The sequence below is a fragment of the Sapajus apella genome, unplaced genomic scaffold (genome assembly GCF_009761245.1).
Source record: "Sapajus apella isolate SASKATOON/1434 unplaced genomic scaffold, GSC_monkey_1.0 scaffold46, whole genome shotgun sequence".
Lineage (NCBI taxonomy): Eukaryota > Metazoa > Chordata > Mammalia > Primates > Cebidae > Sapajus > Sapajus apella.
In genome coordinates, this window is record NW_022436986.1 from 7,937,855 (window position 1) to 7,965,036 (window position 27,182).

The window sequence follows — 27,182 nt, forward strand, 5'->3', positions numbered from 1 at the left end:
AGCTCGGAGATTTCAGGCTTTGTTGGAACGTGACTTAGAAATCTTTTTCCCTCTATGCCAGTACTGCAGGCTATGACTCAAAGACCAGCGTTAGGGTCCCTAGAAAAGAAAAGACTAGAGCTGAGCAGTGGCTCGGAGCAGGTACCAGCTCTAGGAGATTGGCACGAGGCACAAAAACCAGGTGGATGACCTGGGAATGTAGGCTGAAGCCCAGCCCCAGGAAACAAGGAATGCTGGTCTGGAAAAGGCTTTGGTAGGGAAGGACACTGGACCCCTAGGGCTTCAGAAGTGCTAGGGATTTTCCTGCGACATCTCTGTGCAAATGGTGACCAGCTGCATAAAGCTGACATGCAGAAAGTACATACAAATGTGTCTGAAAATAGTCCTTGGTCTAGACCTATTTTAATGTATACAGGATATGGCTATTACATGAAGAATTCAGTGAGTTATTGCTGCGGATTAAGAACAGACTGGGAAAATTTATTTTGGACTTTAATATCATCAAACATTCAGTTAAACTCTGAGCATATGGGCACTACTTTTGTATAAGACACTGCCAAGATGAGGAAGAAAAATGTAAATTGCAGTGAGTCATCTTGCTTTTAAAGACATGGTTCCCTCTGTTTTCTTGTGCATAACAATAATCAGTCTTATTTTTCTCTTAGTACCTTAATAACAAATAGGCCGTATTCAGTTTATATGATACACTTTTTTTCTTTAAACTTCTGTTGTTTATACCCACATGCTAATAGACTAACAGAGGTAGTTATTGTTATTAAATTGGGCATTTAATACATACGCCAGATACAATATATGTGAGTCTGGTTGAGGACAGTTGGGTAAGATTGTGTGGTGTAATCGTTTTGAATTAAAAAATATACATTTAACAAGAATCATGAAGAGAGAGGAAAAAGAGATTCATTCAGAGAAACTGGAATTTTCTCATTAACCAAGACATAGTGAAAGATCACACTTAACAAAAGAAACACAAGAGGAGGTAATTTATTAATACAAAATCCAGGGAGAGACTGCATGAGCCTGTGAGTAGTGCTCACACATTTGGATAGACAAAAGCTTTTTGACAGCAACTCTCTGCATTCTTGTAATGTGGAAACTGCTTAGTGGCTCATCAACATGGCGCTGCCCATGTTGCTGAGGAGAAGCTTCTGTCTTTCTGTTTCTTGGGCTTCTTGAGCCCCCAACTTTTCTAAGCTTGGGCAACCATATTTTAGGTTTGAAAATGGTACTTAATTTGCCACATTAGCTCTGTTGTGCAGTTTTGAAAAATTTATTACTAAAACAACTCAGAAAGATATTTTTAAGAATGAAATGTGAGATTACCCATAATCCTGCAAAACACACACTTTCAATTCTCCATTTTCTCTTCTGAACAATGACCATATGCACACATATTTTTCAGAGTTCTAAACATAGGATATAACAAGTTTGAATTATGCTTTTAAACAAACTTATTTTCTAACAAACTAATATTAATTTCTAAAAATATTTTCTAAATATTATTTTATTTATTAATTTAGTGGCCTAACACTATTACCTATTATTTTTTATTATAATTGACTTGACTAATCCCAAACTGTAGGTGTTTAATTTTTAAAATATTATAATTTTTTGTATATATAACAAATATTGCTACAATAAAAAATTTTGTGTATACCATTTTTTTTTTTCTGTTTTTGAGACAGAGTTTTGCCGTCTCCCAAGTCAGAGTGCAGTGAAGCAATCTCAACTCACTGCAACCTCTGCTTCTTAGGTTCAAATGATTCTCCTGCTTCAGCCTCCCAAGTAGCTGGGACTACAGGCATGTACCACCATGCCTGGCTAATTTTTGTGTTTTTATTAGAGATAGGGTTTCACCATGTTGGCCAGACTGGTCTTGAACTCCTGACTTCAAGTTATCCTCCTGCCTTGGCCTCCTAAAGTGCTGGGATTAAGGCATCAGCCAGCATGCCTGGCCACATACAGCGTTTTAAAATATTTTTCTTTCTTTCAGATATATATAGCAATGAGTGAGATTACCTGGTCAAAAGGTACAACCATTCTGATGACTTGTGATGTGTAAAATGACCCATGAAAAGGGTGGAAGCGATTTCCAATGCCATGAAAGATGCTGCAATGCTCGGGACCTTCTATTTTTGCCAATTCTGTTTTACAATTCATCATTTTTTTCCTGTTTTAAATATTGTAATTTATATTTATTGAATTAGTAAGGCAATTTTTCCATGTTTGTTTTACCTGTCTCCTTTTGTATGAATCATGTAATGACTTTTTTTGCACATATATTTATGCATATCAGACACAGTGAGACTTTTTGTTGAAAAACTGCTAACCCTTTTGCTAACATGTTATGTTTCCCCTTTTTTATGTTTTCCTGTTATCTTTGTTTTGTTAAATTTTACACAGGTATAATTTATTTTGATTATTGTACAATCTTCTACCATTTCAGGCATTAGAAAACATCAATTGCAGGAATAAATAGTTTGTGTCCAGTGTTATATTTTTGAAAAATAGTGAACACTTCAGTCCGTTTTGAACTTTTGTGCCAAAGAATGTAACTATGTTAATTTTTGTTCACCGAAACTCTTAATTTTATCTCAATATTTCAGAGGCTCCTTAGTCAATAAAAGGCTACTTCCATCTTAGAGTGGCCTGCATTTCTTTGTACTAATTTAGGTTTTTATTAAAAATCTTCAGATTTAAAAAATATTGCTAATTTTAAAAAAGCATTGTAAGAACAAACACCATATAAAACTAATAGCAACAAAAACATTTGTAGGTCAGAGTTAGCCTATAAATGGTCAGATTATGTCCTCTGATCTACACAGCTTTATTGCTACTTTAGTGACCCTTCAGTGTTATAATTTTTCATTATGATCAGTGAATTCCTAAGGATTCATGATTTATAGTTCACAGTCACTGGCCACTGGGGTAGGTACAGTAGCTGACACAGGAGCAGAGGAGTCCAGTCTGATTCTCAGCCTAGTGGCCTTGTTCCTCTGCCACTTGTCCCATAACGACAATTTGCTGAGCCTCTTCCTGTTCAAAGTATTCAAAATAGATCTAACACCCTAGCAGACTAACTAGCTACTCTGTATCTTAATAGAGAGAAAGAATCAGTATTATAAGTGAAGAATGGAATTTGTAATTTTTTTTTTGTACAGATATGAACTACTGATTATAGCTGGCGGGAAGGTTGGAATTTGTAATTTTTTTAAATAAAATATTGTTTTCATTTTAAAAAATTGTATCGTTCCTTGGACAGTGGCTTAGAAATTTGTAATTTAAAAAAATATTTCTGGAAGATATTTTTTCCTTGGTAATGTTTCTAAAGCGTGATAGAATATAAACCAAAGCTAAATGGAACTTGCTGAGGCCATATTTTTTTCTCTGTTTCAGAAAGAGTGTTAGTGGTCTGGGGATTGCAACATATGGTAGAGAGCAGACACCATCATTAACATAGGATTCATAACAACATATAGTGACTGATCTCAGTAGCCTCAGAGCATATTGGTTTGTGTTATCAGTTTAATGTAAATACTGTCACCTGTTTCATCAAGATGAGCCAAAGGTGGAACATGGTTTAAAACTGTATTGTCTAACATATCTGTTTCACTGCAATACATAGAACCAAAGAGGTGGAGGCTGCTTGTTCTTTGACAAACAGTTGACCTCTTTAGGCTTCAGTTTCATAATTTATGAAAACTGAGACTCGATTTGATTACATAGTTAAGACTATAATATATAGTTATATATATAAAAATATAGTTAAGACTACATATATTATATATATAATGTATTATATAGTTAAGATTATATATTATATATATAATATAGTTAAGACTATGATATAGTTAAGACTATAATAAATAATTTGAGATAGGTAGATATAGGAGCTATAAAAATAAGATAAATGCAGAGAGGTAGAAATAAAGTCAGGATATGGGGTCAGAAATCCTGATTCAAATCCATGCTTTGCCACTTACCAGCTGGGTGACTTTGGAGAAGATTCTAGATCTTTACATGGCGTCATCTGTAAAGCTGAAATAATGGCACCAGACTCACAGTGTTATGATGATTAAACGATATGTATAATAAAGGTTATATCAAAAGTTATGGGACAATTCCTCAATAAGTGTTTATTATTATCACCCCAAGAAACTGTGTAGAACTAGGTTTGCTGGCAACTGGCAATTAACTGACAGGAAAACAAAGCATTGTGATTTGGAAATAAATGTGATTCTTTTAATCCAAATATCCAGTCAGATCTTTCCAGTGTTAAATCCAGATACAGGCTCTCAGTTGAAGGTCATTGCCACAAAGCCTTGAGTAACTATCTTAGGTAGACTTATTGGACAATTAGCTTGTTCATCCCAGCCACTCCAGAAACTGAAATACATTTCCTCTCTTTGTTAAATGTGAATATGTAATCCAGCATGTTTCAAACCCTTGGTCATAATTTTAAAATTTCCATATTTTAATGTGCACATTGCAGGGTATATAAATAATGTCTCCCTTTAATGACAATAATGTCCTCTTAGCTAGCATGACTTGTGCTCACTTTCGCCATATAGAATTGCTCCAAAAAAGAAATAGGTTGGGCTGGAATGAGAGATTTTCTTTTGAAATTTCTCCGGTTCTTAAGTCAAAAAGTTTATTGTCCCCTCTGCAAATGAAGGAGTGGGAGGACCTTGAAAAATTGTTCCCATTGTTTTCTCTCTGGGCTTGGACATGGGCTGGACACAAATGTCCAGTTAATTTTAGAGTGGGCATGGCTAAGAACTAAGTGTTCAAAAGCAACCAGTAAGCCTCATGTCTCCCTTTTATATTGGCCTTGTAGAAGGGAAGGAAGCGGGAAAAGAAGGCAATTTGTTGAATGAAAGTGGAATTGTGCTCCAGGTATGTTGCATATCTTTTTGAATCCTCAGAATAACCCTGGCATGGATCCTCTTTTTAATTAGGTGGAAAGACACAGAGAGGCTAAGTAAATTATTCATGTTCACACAGCTAAAAAGAGGTGAGTGTGGCAACAACCCACTAGCAACCGAATCTGTGTCTGAATCTTTGAACATTGCATAATGTTAACACCACGGGGTTGGGAGTGTTTATCACAATTTTTAGGGTTGCACAGAAATTGAAGGGGCAAGAATTCCTATTTTTGTGGTTCCTAAATAATCTATTAAATAAAAAAGTATATGGTAGGGTGCTTTGGTAGATGGTTTCCCGGCCAGTGATTAAATTTGTGGACTTTTTTTTTTCTTTCTATTTTTGGTCAAGACCAGTTGTCAGCTTCTTCCAAATAAAATAGCAATAAATCTCCTTGAAACAGATCTTCCGTGTCCTGAAAAAAGTTACTTGAGTGGTATCCCTTAGCTAAGCAAGTGTAGGGAGAGTATGTTTCATTGTTCTGTTGTCTGAAAGCCTAAAGATCTTATATGGGAAGTGGTTCTCTGTGACAAAAAGGATTGGGGTGAAGCTGCAGATGCTGGGGCCAGTCCTAGCCCTGCTCTTCTGAGGACAGTTCCTGCTCTGAGAACTGACAGTAGTATGTGCGACCTCAGGGAGTGAGGAACATTTGGGGTATAGGCAGTGATGTATTTACCGGTAAACTGATTCTCCAAAACAAAACAAAAAAACCCAGAAGCTTTTGTTCCTTTCTCACCATGGCCGATCTAAAGCTACCAACATGACAGAAATGAGTGGGAAGAGACACATGTATTCTGGATCTCTTTCGAAACCACAGGCTCCAGCACGCCCAATGGTGGAGATCTATTAGGGTGTGAGGACTTCTGCGCTGAATGTTCCATTAGTGAAAAGGCTTCCTGGAATGAGAACTCTCAGCTTCTCTACTAGGCCCCAGATCTGATTTTCAAAATCAGCATCGCTAGTGTAGCCAACATCCACCTCTGCTGTGGAGACACAATTGTCAGTCTCTTCATCTCTGAGCAACAGACACAATGCCACTTCAGCATCCTAGGGAGATTCCACTGCAGCCTGAATCTTTACTGCCTCTCCTCCGTGGAACAACTGACTAAATGTCCCATTCTCTCCACCTGGGATAGGGACCAGTGTCAGAGGTGAGGGCACGTTCTGGGAAGGTCCTTGCCCTACTTAGCTGGAAGTCCCCTTCATTGAATTTAATACTGGAGTGGGCTGCCAACCCTGGAAACCCACTGCCACTGAGGCTGATGGTTAAGCTGGCCACTTAGTCCAGGCTTAGCATTTCCTAAAAGAGCCCTGAAGCTAGTTTCTGTTCAGAAGTTGGAGCAATGACTCAGGAGGAGGCCAAATGAACTCCTACCCCTTAAACATGCACAGCAATTTCTGGATGCATTGTGGGGAGTGGGGCCACAATCTGCCAAAAGATGGGACTTTGTTCCCCAAGAAAAGTGATTACATGACGCCCGGCAAAGAGAAATGTATTTGTCCCTGTTGCTACAATAGGAGAGTTAACAATCTGGGAAGATTTCCGAACACAGGCAAATGAAAACAGTTCACCTAACCCCCATGCAAATTATAAATTTCCTCCCTTATACAAAAAGTCATGAGAAATGACAGCAAAACTGTATATTTTCTAATTTTTGAATTTTTAAAGTTCTAGTTTGGTCTTTGCATCAAAATAAAGAGACGTTTATAAAAGCCATTTCCCTCTCTTTCCCCACTATGCTCCTTTGACTTGCTCTTCCCCCTGTAGGGTCCCTTGAGTCATTCAGAGAAGGAGAATTAATAGCACTGAGCTGGTGATGAAGCTCCTTTTAGGACATGTGCCTTCACAAAGAGAAATACTTCCAGGTAAGTCAGACAGTTGAATGTCTTGAGCAAATCTTGAAAGAGGTAGGGAAGAAAGCAGTTGTTGGGTAGTGCTCCTAAGAAAAACGCTCACATGAGGAGGACCAGCTTCTTGTGGATCTCCAGGTCTCTGACCACAGCACTGAATTCCTCAAAGGATATCTTCCCATCGCCATCCTTGTCCAGGATGATGATGGTTTTGTCTACCAGCTGCTGGAGCTGCCAGTCCTTCAGGTTGTTGCCCACCATCATCTTCAGCACCTGGAAGAGCTCCCCGTTGGAAATGTAGCCGTCTTTATCCATGTCGTAAATGCTGAACGCAAACCTCAGCTTCTGCTCCTCGTCGCTCTTGACGCTGAACTGGGAGGCCCCCCGGATGAATTCCTTGAAGTCCACCTCTCCATTGCCGTCGGTGTCGAAGACGTCGATCACTCGCTGCACCAACGGGTTGTGGCGCAGCTCTGGCAGGGACATGAACTCCTCCACGCTCAGAGAGCCTGATTTGTCCAAGTCCAGCTTCTTAAAGCTCCTGCCCAGCCTTTTGATTTCATCATTGTCAAAGTGGGAGCACATCTCAGCCGGGTAACTGGCCTCGTTTCCCATCGTGGACATTTGGCAACGGCCGGGGCTCGCGGGGTCGGAGGAGGGAGCAGGGGTGGTGCGCTCGGGCCGGGCGCGCGCGCGGTCGGTTGAGCTGTGGAGTGGGGGTAGAAGGCTCCTGGGGGGGAGAGGGGGTCAAGCAGCAGGGCAGGGGTGCGGAGGGAGGGGCGGCAGGTCAGTGAGGGTGGGGGGAGAAAAGGGGGTAAAGGGGGAGGAAGGGGAGGAGGGCGCTGTCTGGACAGGGGTATAGGGAGGAGAAAGTGGAGCCTGGGGGTGCCCAGGAGAGGCAGAGGTAGAGAGCTGGGCTGCCCCTCCTATTTTCCTCCTCTCAAACTCCTTGTACCTTTCCATGATAACCCCGATTTCCCTGGCAATTATTTTATCTACTTATTTCCTTTTATTCCCCTCTGAGAAAGTAAACTCCAAAGGGGAAAGGGTCACATCTGTATTATTCACTGCAGTATCCCAGCAGCACAGTGCTCCACAGGCAAGATGTGCTTAATAAATATATGCCGAACGACTGAGCTGCAACCAAGGACACTGCAAACTTACTTTACTGGCCTAGCGTAAGGACAAAACGAGGTGACACATCAAGGCATTGATAGAGTGTGGTTTCCACTATTCTCTGGGAGGGGAAGTCAGGGTTGACATCCCTCTGTACCTTCTTCAGGACATAAGATTCAGAGTGTAAGAGACCACGCTGATATCACACAGAATTTCTTACATGCATCACCTACAGGCACTAACATATTCCTGAGGAGTATAAACAATGCTGAATTCAGGGGGTTTTTCAAGAAGACCCAGGTCTCCAGAGCACAGCCTCTGTTACTTTCTTCCCTCCAATCCATCCTCTCATGCCCAAGTCCCATCATTGTTGTTGGTGCCTCACGGCAATTCTACAGAATACTTCGGGGGAATGGTTGCAATGTATCCAAAGAAGCATTTTGTGTGTGTGGAAAGTGACAGTCGCCTCTGGATGATCTCACTTTTCTCCTTTTGTTTCAACTAGATCTGTTCTTTCTGTTGGAGGTGAATCTCACGTGCCTTCTCATATTCCTTCTTCCTTTAGGAGCAAGTCAGTTACTCCAAATGCATAAGAAACAAATGTGGTTCAAGAGCAAACAGTTCAAAGGGAGACGGGGAAACCTCAGGCCACTAAATCGAACTGAAAGAGGCAAACACTCCTTCGCTTTAAAAAATGTCGGCAAGTTCTGCGTTCTTTAGTTCAGCCAAAAGATCAGTCTAAAGATAAGCATGCTGAAATAAGCAAAACTAAGCCACTGACCACCTTATCATTAGGTCTGGCTTTTTTATTTTCCTCTATAAACACATGATAACCTATGGATATGTTTTAAAGCTGATAGTGGGTATTACATAAATGAAACCCCTTTTCCCAATTAGACTGTGATATTGGAACATGCTTTATTTTACTTGCTTGCTTTTCAGTTATTCGGAGACATGAGCAGGGTACAGTTTGGATACAAACCTACTGAATTTGCAGTGTTAAGGATACCACCTGAAATTATATTACAGGATGCCCAAAATCAGTGTTGGTCTCTAAATGCTTCCAACCACTGTAGCGTGTGTTCTTTCTAAAGCACAAAGACCTTTCTGGACTCTCTGGGGAAATACTCAGGCCCTGGAGCTGCAGTTCTGAAAAATCAGAAACCTCAGGGGCAAGGACAGAACTCTATCTTTTGGGCATGCAGTGGGGTCCGGAGTCTCTAGAATTGTGTTTTTGGCCTCGTCTGTGTCTTTGATCACAGCATAGTCCTGCTTCTTGGCTGCAAGTAAAAGACTCTACCTCGAAGAAGCTTAGCACAAAAGATAATTTGTTGGAAGAATCTCACATAATCAAAAGAAGAGCTGAATGATTCAGTCTTAGGAAGGGTGAGGATCCCACTGGGTTTAAGGAAAACTTGGAACCAAGACCTCAGGACCAGTTATGTAATTTGCAGCATCCTTTGTTTGAAAATGATTAAGAACTTCAAGATGGCCACAAGAGAACATTAAACAAGTACAGGACCTTATGTGAATGCATGGGCCACATGCCCATGAAGCTGGCCCTACAAGGAGCTGCGCCCAGTGCCCTCTCTGTGTCTTTCACATACACTTCTCTTTCCTTAACTCCCTCCTATAATTCTAAGTTAAGTCTTTGGAGTTTTATCATCAGAAAAGACAGACTTTTCCCTGTTCCACTTAGATGCCCATAAATCCCAGTAGCAGGCTCTGATTGGTCTCACTTGGATTGCGTTCCCACCCCTGAGCCATCGGACATGGCTTACAACAAATGAAAGCTTCTATTTGAACCTCATGGGTGGAGCTGGGGTGGGGAGTGGGGGCTGGGTAGGAAGAGCAGGTACCAAAAGAAGCACATGCTCACTTGTCAGAATGGGTAATGCTGAGCAGACAGAACAACCGATGGGCGTTAGACAGGTCCATTACTGCTGACTCTGTAGGAGAGAGGAAGCGTTTTCAACTCCCTTCAGCTTTGCCAACTGAATGGGCCACAGATCTTGCTATTGCTACAGGTCTCCACTAGCTCATTCATTTCTGCCTGGTCTGTCTTATTATTTGCTAAATATCCCTTCGCCTCTGTGTAGATAGAATCAGTATCCCATTTGCAGACATTCTTGAGAGTTTTACAAACTGTGGGTTACAACACGTTAGTGAGTGGTGAAGTTGGTCTAGTGAGTTATAAGCAACATCAAAAAAGTAGAATAGCAGATTACTGAAGAGAAAGTATCATCAGGTAAAGGGAAGTACTGTTACTTCATAAAGTTGCTGTTTCCGTTATATTGACAGATAGCTATGTAAAACTAAATATAGTATATACATGATAAAGGCATACCAGGTCATTCTGGATTTGCAATATGACATTTTCTTTCTTGGGTTACAGTAAAAAAGACAGTCTGACATATATTATGGAACACAGTGTTTTGATATCTTATGTTATAGGCTCATGCCATGAGAATAACTCAACAGCAAAAACACCTTCATACTTGTTGATTCTCTGTGAGATCAGTATGTGAGGATAAAGTAGATGGATCTCGAAATAATAATCTATAGCAGTACTATCCAATTATATATGTAGTTTTAAAATTTTTTAGTAACATTAAAAAGTAAAAAAGTGAATTTTAATAATATATTTATATTAACCCAATATATGCAAAGTGTTACCATTTCAACATGTAATCAATATTATCATTTATGAATGAGTTCTTTTACACCTTTTTGTACTGTGTGTATTTTATATTTACAGCACATCTCAGTTACAGCTCACAACATTCCCAGTGCTCAGTAACTACATGTGGCCATCATATTGGACAGCACAGATCTAGACAGTTTAATGGAAAAGGAAAGGTTTGGAAGCTGAAATATTTAATGGTTGAATTATTGTCCCCATTGACTGAATTAATTAGGTATAAAAGAGGTATTATTAGGTATTATATTTTATAAGGTAGAAAGAATTGAAAATGGGGACAACCCAACATCGAATCTTATCTGTTCACTTAGTAGCAGTAAAACCTTTGACATGTTGCTTGACATTAATTTTCTCATATGAAAAATGGGGCTAATCATATCTATTTAGTACAGTTTTATGAGTATTAAAGCTAATGTTAGTCAATATAAGTCATTATCATGATTGCTATTGTTACTAATTTTATTGTTGCTTAACCTGCTAGTAGAGATGAAGGCTTAAAGGATACCAGCCTGCCCTGGACACTTAAGTGTACGTACGGCCACGTAACAACACTCCTCATGCATCGGTTGCAATATGCCACACACTGCTCACACGCTGTGCCAGCACTCAGGCCGGCTCCTCCAGTTCAGAACTCTTTGAGGACTGAACGCCGACCTTCCGTAACAGACTTGAGAAATGCAGTAACCAACATCACTGGCCCATCAGGCACTCTTAGGGACTCCTCACAAATCTTGCTCTGTTGCCTAGACATTCTCCTGAGTAATTCCTTTATAGTCATTTAGAAAGGAGCTCCCAGTGTGAAAACTTTTAATCAGCTGTATTTCCCTATGTGAGTGTGTGCTTAGGAGGTAGGAAAAGGGTAATGGAGAGAGCATAGCGGGTAAATAGTAGGTTCCAGCCTCAGCTCTTTCCCTCATTAGCTGTGAGCCTTTGAGTGAAGCTGTTACTGTATCAGTCTCAAAGTCCTCATCTGTGAAATGGTGGTAATACTTATACCTGCTTAACCTACTGATGTGTTGTTATGAGAGTCAGACGAGGCAGAGTATATAGAAATCTCACAGGAATGTTGAATGGTCACACAGACAGTACTGGGAAGATGGTACCACTTCACTAAAATAATTCAGGTGTCCAGGCAGATCCATTCTACTCTGTGCTGCAGAGGATGTAACATGATGCTAAATCTGGAGTTTTAGTCAATGTGAGGTTGAGTTCCCATTGTTCTACATTTCATAAACCGTGTGGTTCAGCATTATTATGGGACTCAGCACCACTGTTCTTAGTCATTTCCATGGAAAACACTATTTGTTACTTTTTTTGTTCATCACTGTGGATTGACGTGGACTGTGGGACATCCACTGAAGTAGGTAAATTAAAAGGGCTGACTGACTGTTTTGGAAGAAACCAGGAGCCTTGATGGCGCTTCTATTTCAGCAAGTCATTTTTTTTTCCCTCAAAAGTTTTCAAACAAAGAACTATGAGTTGGTCACATGTAAAAATAACTGACATTAGAAAATGAAACTGACAGAAATGGAAATGATAAGATCTGAGGTTCATATAAAGCTTCATTTTTCAAGCCAGTCAGGAGACCAGGTTCCTCAACAGGGTCACACAGCTATTCTAGAAGCTATACAGGTGGTCCTTGACATCTGGTGGGAAGCTCTCACCTTTCTGTAGCACTGCCGGTCACCATATTTAATAACCATTAAAGTACTGACATTAGCCAGTGTAGACTGTGGAATCAGCTTAAGTTTAAACTGTTTCTGAGCATCAGGTTTGTCATTTGCAAAGGAGGAATAATATAGTGGTATCGTAGCGTTATTGTAGTTATATGTGAGATAACACCTATAATAAAAATATTTTTAGAAAGCATCTAAAATAGTGTCAGCACGCAGGTACTGAATGTATGTTATACCTTGTCTCTTTTATTTTCCCTTTCCTAATTCTTTTTTCTTTTTCTTTTTTTTTTTGAGACGGAATCTTGCTCTGTTGCCTAGGCTGGAGTGCAGTGGTGCGATCTTGGCTCACTGCAACCCTCATCTCCCTCATGTTAGTCAATGTAGTCAATCATTATTACATTGAATATAATCATTAAATCATTATTAAATCCCTTTATTGAGGTTTAAGGAATTCTTTTGCCTCAGCCTCCCGAGTAGCTGGGACTATAGGTGCATGCCACCATGCCCGGCTAATTTTTTGTATTTTAGTAGAGATGGGGTTTCACTGTGTCGCCCAGGCTGATCGTGAACCCCTGAGCTCAGGCAATCTGCCTGCCTCGGGCTCCCAAAGTGCTGGGATTACAGGCATGAGCCACCGTGCCCAGCCCCGTTCGTAATTTTTCATTTGCTTTTTATGAAGCAGAAATTTGACTATGACTGTATATATGTATTTTAAATTTTTTGGATGTGACAAACCTTATTTCAAATTTAAATTCACTTAGCAAATGTATATTGAGCATCTCCTATGTGCCAAGGCAATGGGGTTTTCTGCAATGAATAAGGCATAGTCTCCTGAGAAATACAGTTTCGCCATTGAGAAATCTATAGTTTAAGAAGCAGTATGGCTTTAAGCCATACTATACTGACTCTTTGGTCAGTATTTTATGTTTACCATGTATATTCAAAAGGATTAGGAATAATATGTTTGGTTTTCTTTTGTAATACTGAGATGGTGCTTAATGAGTTTTGATGTGTATGGCTTTAAATAAGAGTTTTGCTATTTAACAACTCTGTGACCTTGGCCAAGTTACTTATCTGAATCTTTTTACTCATCTGTAAAATAAGGACAATGATTACTCACAGCATCACTTTCAGGATTAAATGAGATAGATTATAAGAAGTAGGCTCAATGCCTGTCACATAGTAGGTACATAAATGGTAGAGATTATAATTATTGCTTACTTTAGGTTGCATAAAAACTCAAATAGACTGTTTGCATACATACACACAGATATATTCAGCTATTTATTTGTTTTCTCAACAAATATTTATTGAGCATCTACTATATGAGACGAATACCTTACTGACCTAGAGTGGATACTTTTCTTGTTGTCCCTGTTCTCCTGGAGCTTACAGTTTTGACAAGAAGATGGACATTAACCAAATTATCATGTCCATAGACGTAAAGGGGCACCTGCCTTGAGAAGTACATGGTGCCGGGAGAGTTTGGACAACAGGAAACATTTACTGGGAAAATGATTGACCTACACTCTTAAGTAGAAGTTAAGTAGATATTCTTGGAAGGAATGAGTGTTCCAGGTAGAAGAAGCTCCATGTGCAAAGAGGCCCTAGGGCAGGAGGAACAAAACAAGTAGGAGGAACTGAAAGAACACCAGTGTGACCGGACTAGGGAGGTCAAGGGAGAGCATGGTATTAGATGAAGCAGTAAGATGGTTTGAACATTCCTCACGCAATGAAGAAAGGGCAACATTTACTCAATTATTCTTTTTTTTTTTTTTTTTTGAGACAGAGTCTCGCTCTGTCACCAGGCTAGAGTGCAGTGGCACGAGCCAGCTCACTGCAACCTCCGCCTCCTGGGTTCAAGCAACAATTCTCCTGCCTCAGCCTCCTCAGTAGCTGGGACTACAGGTGAGCGCCACCAGACTCAGCTAATTTTTATATTTTAGTAGAGACGGTTTCACCATGTTGACCAGGATGGTCTCGATCTCTTGACCTCGTGATCCACCCGCCTCAGCCTTCCAAAGTGCTGGGATTACAGGCGTGAGCCACCGCGCCCAGCCTCAATGATTCTTTATAGGGCATAGTTTATTCAATCGTGTTTTAACATGTAAAGCATTGGGGCATTCAGAGATGGTCTTTGCTCAAAAGCTTACTGATCACTGAGTGAACTGAGGTATTAAAGAGCTATAATGAATAACACAAGATGGACAAAACAAACATGTCATCAGAGAGGTAAGGGAAAAGAACTCTGAGAACTCAGAGAACGGAGAAATTGCTTCTTGCTGGGAACAATAGAGGAATACTTTTTTTTCATGAGGTAGACAAAAGGAACAAGTACCATAATCACAGAAGTGGGCGAGGGTGCAGGTGTAGACATTAACAAATTGCTTATTATGGCTGAAGTACTTGAGCAAAGTAGCAGAAGACGAGCTAGACGAAACCAGGTGAAGCAGGGTTTTGAATATTTGGCTGAGACGTTGAGTTTCTATCCAGTAGGGAAAGCACAAGCTTTATCAAAAGAAAAACTTAATCAGCACTATGTTCTGGAGAGATGAATCTGGCACTGTGGGTAGACTGAACAGGACGAAAGAATCGGTATCTGGGAGAGCAGCTAGGAAACAATGAAAAATACAAATGCTTGTGTAGAAGAGCCTGAGCTGGGATCAAAGAGGCACTAGAAGTAAAATGTGGAGTGTATTAATTATTTTGCAAGAGCTGCTGTAATGAAGCAGTGCAAACGGGGTGGCTTAAACAGAAATTTATTGTCCCCTCGTTCTGGGGGCCAGGAGTCTGAAATCAAGGAGTTGGCAGGGCCACGTTCCCTTTGAAACCTACAGGGCAAGCCTCCCTTGCCTCTTCCTAGCTCCTAGTGGTTTGTGATCGTCTTTGGCCTTCCTGACTTGCAGATGGATAAATCCAGTCTCTGCCTTTATCATCACATGGTGTTCTCCCTGAGTGTCTCTGTCTTGGTGTGGTAGATGGCTTCTTATAAGGATACCAGTCATATTGGATTCGGCGTTCACTCTTACTGCAATATGACTGCATCTCAACCAATCACATCTGCAATGACTCTATTTCCAAATCAGAACACATTCTGAGGCATTGAGAATTAGGACCTCAGAACCTCAATATCTTTTTTTTGGCGGGGGGACACAATTCAACCCATAACACTAGGCTGAAGTCTTATTGGATAGAAGGACAGAGGGAAGGAGCCCAGAGGAGGCCCCAGATGTGTGTGCACTGGCTTTCCAACCAGCTAGCTCTAAGCTTTCATGTTTCAGGAAGCTACCTATGTTGTGTGAGAAGAGGGGCATCTCTATAAAGGCTCCAGGGCTTTCCCATGACGTTGCCTTCTCATCCAGCACATCCTGAAATTCTACCAACTCCCACAGCCACATGGGGAGGAACTGTCCTCAGATACGCTGGAGGAAATGTCTAAAAATCTCTCACATTTTTAGACTTGGTTTATGCCTTTTGTGAGAAAGAAAAAGGATGGCTTTTCCAGTATTTTGGAACACCTCACATCAAGAGCCACTAGATGGCAATCTTCACACATTTCCATGCTTCCTCTGCTTCCTTCAAGCCGGAATCCTCAGAGCCCAGGGGCAACTCCTCTCTGCACAGGGAATAGAGGTGAGGGAGGAGTCCCATTTCCTGTGATCCCCCACAGATTTTAGTGCATGGAAGTCTAAAAAAAGTGGAAGGAAGACTGTATCTCACAATAGTCCTCATCAGTTTGAGCACCGTTCATACCTTTTAGTTAGATAGTAAATAGCATTTCATAAATATTCATGATTTGTTGAATTTAACCAGGGGGAAAGCAAGAACTCTTAACAGTATGTGGTCTTGGGTATAATTTATGCCCAAGCATGTCAGGTATATAAAAGGGGGGACTCTTATTCCAAGAGATCTGTTTACTTGATCATTAGCAAGGGTGAAGGAGACACTTGCTGAAATGAGTTTTACTTCTCTCAGAATCCAAAATTCTATCATTATAGTAGCCAGAGAGCAGCAGCCCTAATCTTGTGATGATATGGAGAGAGGGGAAAACAAGACTAGAGAATTGTAGGTCTGGGGCCTGTTCACACAGGAGCCCAACTTTGAAATGCCATTGACTACGTGCAAAGCCCAAGTTACCATTGTTTCTATAAAGATCTGTTTTAAGTGCAGCCTAATGGTTTGTATAAAGCATCTTCAGGCTTTCCCACTTATGCTTAGATGCTGAGTTGGAGGAAAGAAAGAACGCAACTCTACAAAAGTTAGTTAAACAGCGCTTTGAAACGTAGAAAATTCCAGATCCATGCATTTCTCATTGTCCAATAAAAAATTATTTAATTCTGTAACATATAAATAAAAAGTGTTTATGTCGGAGTCGGAGTTACAAGATGCTTGTAATGTTAGGGTGCTCCTGCTTTTTTTGGAGATGGGTCCAAGATGGGCTTGTGAGGGTGGGTGCACCAGCTGTAATTTCTTGTCTCTGCTTATTATTCACCATATATGTATATATATTTTCTGTGTGCATGGTTCTATAATTAGGGAAAAAGGAGGGATCATTTGTTAAGCCAGGTGTTCTTCATAAACTATGTCATTGACTATATTTCACCCTCGCAGGCAGGTTCCTGGGTTTGGAGGAAGATCTGAAGTTTTAGAAGGTGCACAGCTTGCATAGACACACAGTAGTGGAGCTGGGAGTCAAATCTCGGTATGTTGCTTCCAGAGCTGAAATTCTTCTCTATTCTAAACTGCCTTCCATATAAGATAGAAAATATCCCTGCCTTTAAGACGTAATAGGGAAGGTGCAAGGCCGAGTGCAGGAAAAGTAAAGGCCTATAATTTACTTGTGGGTTCGCCTGTGTTTGCATAACAAGTGGGCCAAAGAAAGCAGCCACCTGTAAATTTTAGAATTCCTGGGTAGGGGGCACTATTAAGAGAACATACAATTCTGTCCTTCCAGTATGATTGGGTGCAGCGTCTTTGGAGGGCAAGGCCAAATTGCATTGCTTTTAATTTCACGTCTCAGTGTTTTACTCAGGTTTTGCTTGGAGGGTTCTCCCATTACAGGAGTTACCTCCTGCAGGAAGCCTGCTCTGATTCCTTCTGGCTCTTCCATGAGTGAATTATGGCCTTGTTTGTGTCACTGTTTACCCTGCATCTTCAGCTATTGCTGCCCCATGGAGGTGTGGAATTGGTTCTTTTTTTCACAAGTCTGTCCTGAGCTCCTGTGAGCTCCCTGCCTATGAGCTCTGTATTCATCTCGGCCCTGGCTGCACCCAGCATGGGACACGGTATGTGGGAATTCAAAACATGTTTGCTGATGGATGGATGGGGGAAAGGAAGACAGGAAAAGAAAAGAAAGGAAAGAAGGAAGGAAGGAGAAGAGAGGGAAGGAGAAAGAGAAGGAAGGGAAGGAATGAAGGAAAGGAAGAGAGAAAAGAAAGGAAGCAAAAGAAAGAACAAATCAATTTGTTCTTGTAGCAAGCCAGATGAAAATGAGCCTTTCTGTGACTGGCTTCCCTTTCTTCAGGCCCAATTTTATTCCACATCATAAAAGAACACGCATACAACTTTGTGCTCCTTCAGGTTTTCAGAGCACACTACCTGGATAGGTTCCACCTGACCTTATACTTGGCTTAAATATTAAACTTAATTACATGGGCTATGCTAAGGAAAGCACTCAGCTGTCAAGGTGGCTTTTGATATACACGAGTTTTCAATTTAAAGCAATCTACAGTCATTAACTCTCCTTGCCTCCCCATAACTTTCATCAGGTTGAATAGCAGTGACGTTTTAAATGGAAAAGAGAAGGGGTAGGAATGGGAGAGGGGTAGGAGGTGTTAAGATGTGGCCTAGCTGTCAAGAGCAGAAAAGATTGCATTAAAACTCGGCCCTCCCCCGCTGCCCTAGCCTTTCCCTTTGAGTTTTTAATATGAATCAAATATAAACTGGATAGAAAACACTGACCAGCCTTGAAGCTTCTCAATGTGACTTGTGAGATTCCCTTTGACTTTCAATGTGTAGTTGACTAACCCTTCCCTTTCCTCTTCCAAGAAGTTAACAGAGGGAAGAATGGATCTGCTATGAGTAAACTCCATTTTATTAATATTAATAGGTAAACACATATTAATATATCAGATGTGCATTTTGGAGGTCCTTGGGAATCAAGTCTGGGTACCTGTTTGGGGATGCGGAGCCCGGGATGGGGAACCCAGGCTCGAGGCCAGTCAGTCCACTGTTTTCTGTGCTCTGGGATTCAGATCTTCAATTAGTTAGGCCAGGAATCCTCTAAACAGTCCTACTTGTGAATCACAGTGTCTTTTTGCTGGCCATGGTACATGGTCCTTTATTTTAAGGTAAAGAAACAAGTTTAGCCAAAGGTTACGGAATTGGTTTGTGGCAGTGTCAGGAAAATTGTGATTAACACTCTCCTTCAGCACCTACTATGTGTCAGGCACTTTGATATATGTTGTCTCTGTTCTTTGTACCAAGCCAGAAACATAAAATATCTCCATTTTGCAATGTAGGGAAGTCAGGGAGGTTAAGCAATTTGCGTTCATGACATTTTCACGTGGATGTTTTAATACCGTGGTTATTTTTACTTTTGCAACTATACCATGCTCCTTCAAAACAAAGCATTTAAGCTTCCATTTTTAAATTACCTCATAATGAGGGTAATAGACATCTTCACTCCATCCCTGCCCTCTGGATCCATCTTTTAGTGGGTGAAGGTAAAGGCTGGGGGAGGAAGGCTCAAGAATGGGCTGAAGGTCAGCGGAGGCTGGTGGTCAGGAACAGGGTGAGGTAAAAGATGGGGAAAGTTCAGATATGGGGCGCTGTTTCCTGCTGCACACTCTCCCTGGTAATACAATTAGAGAGGCCGGCCTCTCTACACCATATCGACAGGCTCCCTGGACCTGAGGTAGAAGATGCAAGGTGGGAGGAGACCAGCCTCAGGTATTTATTCCCTGGCAGTCCTCTAGGCAGGTCACTGTGGGCTGGCTGTACCCCGGGTCAAATGGCCCTGGCTCTTAGCCCTCTCCCACCTCCTCCTGGGTTCTAGAAATGGCTCTTAATTCTTCCCTTTGAACTTAGATATGGTAATGGCTCCTTCACTTTCCCTGCCCTGGGAGACTGTAGTATCTTTGTTGGTTTCCTTATACCATACTTTTGCAAATGGTTTTATAAAAATTCTTTTTGATCATTGGAGTGTTCTATCTGCTCCCCACCAAGATCACACTGTTTCTTCTTTCTTCCTGACTAGTCCCATTTGGTAAAAAGTGCATTTTTCAAACTATTATTTAAAGGAGCTTACAAAAAGAGGTTGTCATCTGGGTATCTTAGTCATCCCTTGAAGAATTTTAGAGGTTGCTAAGCTGTGGTCTGCTGCCTTGCTTTCCTGGTTTGTGAATAACAGATTTCATAAAACTCTTGCCCTGGAGCTCTTAAATTCACTTGAGAAATTGAAAAAAAAAATTACCTTTTTTTTTTTTTTTTTTGCTGAGTCAAAAGAAAATGAAAGAAATTTACACCCTGCCATGTGTTCTCCCCAGTAGAACTGATTGACAATGAGGCCACTGCAGGCAGAGGCACAGGTGTGCAGGGAGGACCGTGGGGAAACATCTGAGGTCAATTTAAAATTCCTCTTCGAAAATTGCCAGAGCCTGGTCGGCAGAATTGGACCTGCAGTTTCTTAAGTGACTCTGGGGAGCAGATAAAGCCAGGAAATTCAGGGAAAAAAAGTGAGTTTATCTTCCAGAGAAACTGCAGCTACATAGCTCTGGGGCTGCAAGAGATGGAAGGTGAATAGGTCAAGGTTCTCACATTGGGCCGGCATTAATGTCCAACTGCCAGAAATGGGGAAAAAAGGTACCTTTCATATTTTATGACTAGGTCACCATAGAATTTGTTATCTAAATTAGAACTCTTCCTTCAGAGTAAAAGAAGGTGTTTAATTGCTCTTTAGCAACAGACATACACAGGGACTGACACTGGCAAAAGGGAAGGGAAGGTAAAAAGTAAACTGAAGAATGGCGTCCTCGGGGGTCAGGGGCACCCGTTGGGAGGGGATCTATCCAGAGTATATGGCTGGTTCTGTCGCACTGTGCTGTGCACTGCCCCCTCTTGGTAGGGGGAAGGAGGAGGGCCGTGTGTATGATACAATCATTTTATTTATTCCACCCAAGAGCCACTGATGAGATGAAGAAGCTAAAGCTGCCTTTCCCTTGAATTTGGCCTGTTAAAAAATGCAATTGAAAAAATTTTGTTTTTCAAAACCATCTTTTTTTTTTGTCTACACTTAATTTGGTTTTGTTTGAAATTGCTGATAAATCCATATAGCCCTGTAACATATATGGTGAAACCTCATAATCCTTAAGAACATGGGTAACTTTGTGGTTATCATATTTAGGAATATGCTCAATATTTGAAAAGCATTATTGCATTTCATTTTTACCACCATCCTATAAAGTATGTATGACTAGCTCCCCAGTTTGTAGAAGCTGAGCCTCAGAATGGTCAAGTACTGTGTTCTGTTATCACAGTTGGTAGAGCAGGGATTCATATCTAGAACTTTCTCCAAAGCCCATGTTTCTAACCATATTCTACTGTATAGAATACTGAATATTCGTATTTTAGGATAATATTAAGGGAAGTCAGAATCACTGTATTAAAGCTGGGAGGACCTTTGCTGATCATTAAATTCAAATACCTCATTGTGCAGATGGCTGGTGGTAAAAGAAGCAGCTTTCAAAGTCTACAGAGAGTAGAAGTTGTTGGTTGCTTATTCAACATCCATTCTTCTGTCTCCTCTTTCCTAAGGGAATCCTAAATAAAATATTTAGGTCTTCACACTTCTCGATGTGACCCTATGTTTCAAGGGAGGCTGTGCAATTGCCAGTTATAGGGGATCAGTTGTGATTGGCCTAATCCATCATGGTGAACCCATTCCCTCACCACTGATTGGCTTAGACACAGGCAGAAGATAAAATTTTGGCCAATGAAATATGAGGAAATCTAATGGAGGGCTCCTGGGACTATTTCTTCACTTTAAAAAGAGCCATAGAAAGATACCTGAAGATATCCTGATGTAGGGATAGGAAGAATGAGTATTTCTATTATTTATTCTTCATTGTGCTATGCTTCCATAAATGACCTCTTATTCTCAGAACAGATGACATGGCAGGTATTATCATACCCATTCACAGATGAGGAGACTCAGACTTCAGAGCATTAAGTAATTCAGCTGTTAATTGGTAGAGACAGGATTCAAATCCAGAAATGTATGGCTTCAAATGTATCTTATTTTAGGTTAGATACTTTTACTTTGGAATACATTTAACATAAGTTTATGTTAATGATTGTGTTGGTAAGTCTCCAATAGTGTGTTCCCTTCTGTGTGTCCAGGTAGAGTTAGGTTCTGAGTCTGCAGAACTGTGTGTCCTTAGGTCCTCCTCCACCTAGGAGTCAGATGGTTCCTCCAGCTGGTGTCTTGGTCAGATGTTCCTCTGAAATGACAATACCCTAGAGCCTTGCATGTGATTAGGGAGGTTAAAATCATTCGGTACTGCTGGCTCTGGGGACAGGATTGGGAGGCTCCTTTTGTCTTAATGTTTTGCTCCAATTTTTTTTTTTTCTTTTTTTTTGAGATGGAGTTTCGCTCTTGTTACCCAGGCTGGAGTGCAATGGCACGATCTCGGCTCACCGCAACCTCCGCCTCCTGGGTTCAGGCAATTCTCCTGCCTCAGCCTCCTGAGTAGCTGGGATTACAGGCACGCACCACCATGCCCAGCTAATTTTTTGTAGTTTTAGTAGAGACAGGGTTTCACTGTGTTGACCAGGATGGTCTCGATCTCTTGACCTCGTGATCCACCCGCCTCGGCCAATTTTTTTTTTAACTAAAGATCTTTTTTGTAAAGACAGAGTCTCACTCCATTGCCCAGTCTGGCCTTGAACTCCTGGGATCAAATGATCTGCCTGCCTTGGCCTCCCAAAGCGCTGGAATTACAGGCATGAGCCACTGCACCTAGCCTTGTCTTGCTGTTAATTCTGAATCACTTGAAGATGTTGACTTGAGTCAGCTCAGATGGTATAGAAAACACCAGTGATTGGCACAGGTTAGGCAATTGGTTGGTTTGTTTGCTTCCTTGGTTGAATTAACTCAATTGACTGGTATAGGCTCAAGTTAGGAAAAGCCATGCAAATCTCTCCAAATAAAGATAAAAATGTCTGCCTTACAGGGGTGTAGTGAGAACCAAAGTTAACATTCCTTGTACAGTTTCTATCGTGTGGTAGGACTCCCTGAGTCCCCATTTTCTCGATGCTTCCTTCCAATGTTTAATCAATATAAAAATTATCTAGAGGAGAAATGTGTTTGCATCTTGTAAACATTGCTAGCTCTGTTACTCAATGTCATTTTTCAAAAAGAATTACTTTAGAATCTAGAACTAAAAATAGGTTGTAAACATTGCTAGCTCTGTTACTCAATGTCATTTTTCAAAAAGAATTACTTTACAATCTAGAACTAAAAATAGGTTAGCTTCTTCTTTTTCTTTTGGAAATTAAAAAAACATTTCCAACCCATCTTATATTCCTTCCTATCATGGCTTCCAGGAAAATTGGAAGTAAAGTTAATTACCAGGGACATTGACCAGCTTGCATTATCTATCTATCTGCCTATCTGTCTATCTATCTACCTACCTACCTACCTACCTACTTACCTACATTTTGTCCTTATCATCTAGGTATCTATCATCTGTCTGTATTAGTTCCCTAAGGCTGCTATAACAAATTACCACAAACTTGGTGGCTTAAAACAACAGAAATTTATTCCCTCACAATTTAGGAGGCCAGAGTCTGAAATCAATGTGCCAGCTGGGTGAGTTCTGTCTGGAGGCTCTGAGGGACACTTGTTTTATGCTTGTCTCCTAGCTTCTGAGGGTTGCTGGCAATCTTTAGCATTTCCTGGGCTTGTAGCCGCATGCTCCAGTCTCTGCCTTTGTTGTCACATGGACTTTTTCCCTGTGTGTCTCTCCTCAGGGTCTCCCTATAAGGATATACATCATTGAATTTAGGGCCTAGCTAAATACAGCATGGCCTCATTTTAACTTCATTAACTACCTTTTCAAAGACCCTATTTCCAAATAAGGTCACATTCTGAAGTTCTAGGTAGACATTAATTTGGGGGAGGGGACACTATTTGTCCCAGTACACTACCAATTTCACTTCCGATTTTCACTCCTGATTTATGCTTTTACCTTCTGCTCCCCGATGTTTTCTCAGGTATGCTGTCCAATTTCTCTAATTCATTTATTCTACAGTCACTTACTGAATGCTACTATATATGAGACATTGACAGTACAATTGTAAACAAAATCTTTGCCCCTCACCAAATTCTTCCAGTTTAATGAAGGGATACACTAAAACAAAAACCCAATTAAGTGTATGTTTAAAAATAATATAATTTATAAATGACGACCAGTGCTGTGAAATAATGTGAGATAGATGAGATTATAAAGGGAGATATGATTCATATTGGTCTGGGATTATCAGAGTCTGAGACTCCCAGAATTCAGCTGGGAGTTTCTAATGTAAAGGATTCAGCTGAGCAAGTGTCAGAGGATAAAGTATTTGAGGAAGAGGAGGCAACAGCATGTACAGGGAAGCCAGGAGGAAAGTGGCATGGAGTGGGGCTGAGAGGTGGGCAGGGCCAGGTCCCATAGGGCATTGTAGGCCATGCCAACATTTCAGATTTTTGTCCCATTAACATGGGAGGCCACTGCAGGCTTCTGAGCAGAAGAATGGTCTGCCATGTGAAAAACAAATTTGAGTGGGCAGGAGTGAAAGCAGAGAACCAGTTAGGAGACTTTTATAGTGGTCCAGGTGAAGAATGATGGCTTGAACTCCAGTGACAACAGTGGAGATGACAATAAATGGGCATATTTGAGGCATAATTTATAGGAGGAGAAGATATAGCTTGTTGATGAATGCAGAAGATGAGATGCGGGAGGCATTAAGGATCCTGCCAGTTTCCAGAATGAGTAACTAGACGGCCAGAGGTGCCGTTACCAAGATATGAGGCACAGGAGGAAAAATAGATTTAGGAGGGAAGATCAAGGGTTCAGCTTTTGACAAGTTAAATTTGAGATGCCTGGAGGATATTCAAGTGGAGATGTCAAATAGGAAGGTGGATATATATGGTCTGGAGCTGGGAAGATGGGTCTGTGTTGAAATGCAAATTTGGGAGTTCTTGGCAAATAGAGACTATTTGAAGCCATTATTATTGGCTTTAGGTGTTATTTATTTATTTATTTATAATTGTCAAGCTGATCTTGTTCAGGTATATTTGGCTTCTCTTTTAAATATCGGAGCCTGTGGCTCTGGTTATACCTTCCAGTCTCTTATTTTAATCATCCAATTTCTTCCTTATTTTGTAGGTTTCTTTCTAATTACATTGTAAAGTCAGAGTATTGCAATAGAAAGAAACAGATTCTGATTATTTGTGTGCCTTGGAGAAACCTCTTAGTATCTCTGGGTTTTCTCTTCCTAACTATAAAAGAAGGGAATTGGTTGTTTTCAGTTTTAAAAATCTATGACTCTATAATCTAAGAAGTACTTGTTAAGGTATGTCTATTTTTCTCCATTCGCAAAGACTTTAGGTGGTCACCATTGGCAAATTAGCAAAGTTTTGATTAGATTTTGCAGGATATTTTGAAGTACACATCATGTCCAACAATTAACAATTAAATCAAACACTGTTCATGTCAGTCTCAGATACTATTGCTGTAATTCATATCGGTCTCAAATACTATTGCTGAAAAACAGCATTTCTTCTGTTCTTGTGGTTATAGGTTATGGGGAAAAGTAGAAATTTAGATATTTACTCACCAATATTGCATCACATTTAAATCTAAACCCGCTAAATCTAAACCCGCTTCCCTGTAAATTCCTATAGGATTTGGCACTTTTTGGGCAAAGTAAAAAGTAATCCAAATATTATATAAAAGCCTAGTAAATGCAATAGCCTGGATCATGAGGCACAAGTAACAGCATTTCCTTATGCCTTCTGAGGTAAAGCTATACAACGTGTCACCATTTCAGCAGTCTTTCCATACCTCAGTGACAGCAAAGCTTCTCTTGCCACAGGGAACCACCTTGTACCACTTGTCATGGAGCACATCCATAACCCCGTGTGACTTGTATTGACTGATTAGCTCGGATATGTTGGAGGTCAGTGGAGAGTTGGGTGGGAGGCCAATGCCGTATCCTAGGAGAAAATACAATCTCTGATGAATTTTTTACACTCTTCCTGAGAGATCGCCACCATAGTTCATACTTGTGTGCTACTGCCATCAGACCTAAAAAAAGGGTGTGATGAATTTTCATCAACATTCTTTCAAAGCACTCAAAGACATTCCTAGACATGATTACCCTTAAATCAGTGGTATATCTGAGTAGGTAAATTGAGTCAGAAAAGGAGAGGAATGGGCTGTGCACAGTGTATTAGTGAAACATTTTAAGATCTTCTGCCTTTCCCTTTAAGATATTTCTTTGACACAATCTTTGAGGTCTTTATCAGGGCTACGATTCTCTATCTACCTCTTCCAGAACCCCTCTTTTGAAACTTAAATATACAAAATTGGATTAATCATGGTCTGTGCTTAATGACAGTCTCTTATCACTGTTAATGCATGACCCTCTCTTACATTTTTTATTTTTGAATAATGTAATAAGACCATGTAAATAAACAATACAATATGAGAACTAAAACAGCAATAGGAACTTGTAAAAACCAACTTAAATTGTTCAAAAATAAATAAATAAGAGGTAATACCAAGTTTTAGAGAAGATGAGGATCAATAAGATTATATATTGCTTGCTGTAATACAAACTGAAAATCGATACAACCATTTTGGAAAGCAGTTTGGTATTATGTTGTGTGGTTGAACATTTACATATTTTAAGACCAGCAATTCTGTTCCTGAGTCCATTCTCAAAGATCTCCTCCACAGGCATACCAGGAGATGTGTACAAAAATGTTCTTAGAGGAACTGTTCATGATAGCAAAAATTGGAAACAATCCAAATACTCTTTGACAAGAGAATGAGTAATGAAACTGTGGACTATTTGCAAAGATGGAATATTAATAATCAAAACTATATGAACTAGAACTAGATGCAATGATATGGAAGACCCTTAGTAATATGCCATTGTATGAAAAAGGTAAATTCCAGAAGATTACTTGCAGCATGAATTCATTGTGTAAGCATTAAAACATTCAAAACAACATAATATAGTTTTAGGAATACATATATATGAATATATATGTGATAATCCTTTTTTTTTTTTTTTTTTAAAGACGGGGTTTTGCTCCGTTGCCCAGGCTGGAGTGCAGTGGTGCTATCATGGCTCATTGCAGCCTTGACCTCCTGGGCTCAAGTGATCCTCCTGGCCGAAACTACAGGCACACACTGTATGACTGACTAATTTTGTATTTTTTTGTTGACATAGGGTCTCGTCATGTTGCCCAAGCTGGTCTTGAATTTCTGGGCTCAAGCAATCCACCCACCTCAGCCTCCCAGAGTGATGTGATTACAGGTATGAATCAGGTGCCCAGCCAGTGATAATACTTATTAAAAAAAACTACAACAACAAGGATATGATAAATGAAAGGTGGTAATGCAGGGCAAGGGAGGCAGGGGAAGGAATGAGGGAGGAACATAAAGATGGAGTTAATTTGTTGTCAGAGTTTTATTAATCAGCTTAGACTTTATCCTCGCACTGTGTGGCTTTACTTGCTTTCCAAATGTTACCATACTGTTAATCTTTTTGATGAGCCATGTCAAAGAAGCTAACTAACTACATTTTGTTTTAGCTATTGGCCAGAATAGTAAAAAAACCAAAAA

General features: G+C 40.4%; 2 protein-coding genes across 2 annotated transcripts in view; both read right to left on the reverse strand.

Annotated features, from left to right (window-relative positions):
- Nucleotides 1-27,182, reverse strand: part of GRIN3A (glutamate ionotropic receptor NMDA type subunit 3A) — a 164,952-nt gene that overhangs the window by 9,635 nt on the left and 128,135 nt on the right. The window contains exon 6 of the mRNA XM_032240229.1: nucleotides 25,392-25,543. Coding sequence (XP_032096120.1) covers nucleotides 25,392-25,543 — 152 coding nt within the window. The remainder of the gene's footprint in view (nucleotides 1-25,391; nucleotides 25,544-27,182) is intronic.
- PPP3R2 (protein phosphatase 3 regulatory subunit B, beta) lies at nucleotides 6,418-7,523 on the reverse strand. The gene has a single exon (XM_032240231.1). The coding sequence runs from the start codon at nucleotides 7,414-7,416 to the stop codon at nucleotides 6,895-6,897; it is 522 nt and encodes a 173-aa protein (XP_032096122.1). The 5' UTR covers nucleotides 7,417-7,523; the 3' UTR covers nucleotides 6,418-6,894.

Excerpts from the sequence above, each read along its gene's own strand:
- PPP3R2 (XM_032240231.1), bottom strand. The coding sequence starts at position 7,416 with ATGTCCACGATGGGAAACGAGGCCAGTTACCCGGCTGAGATGTGCTCC.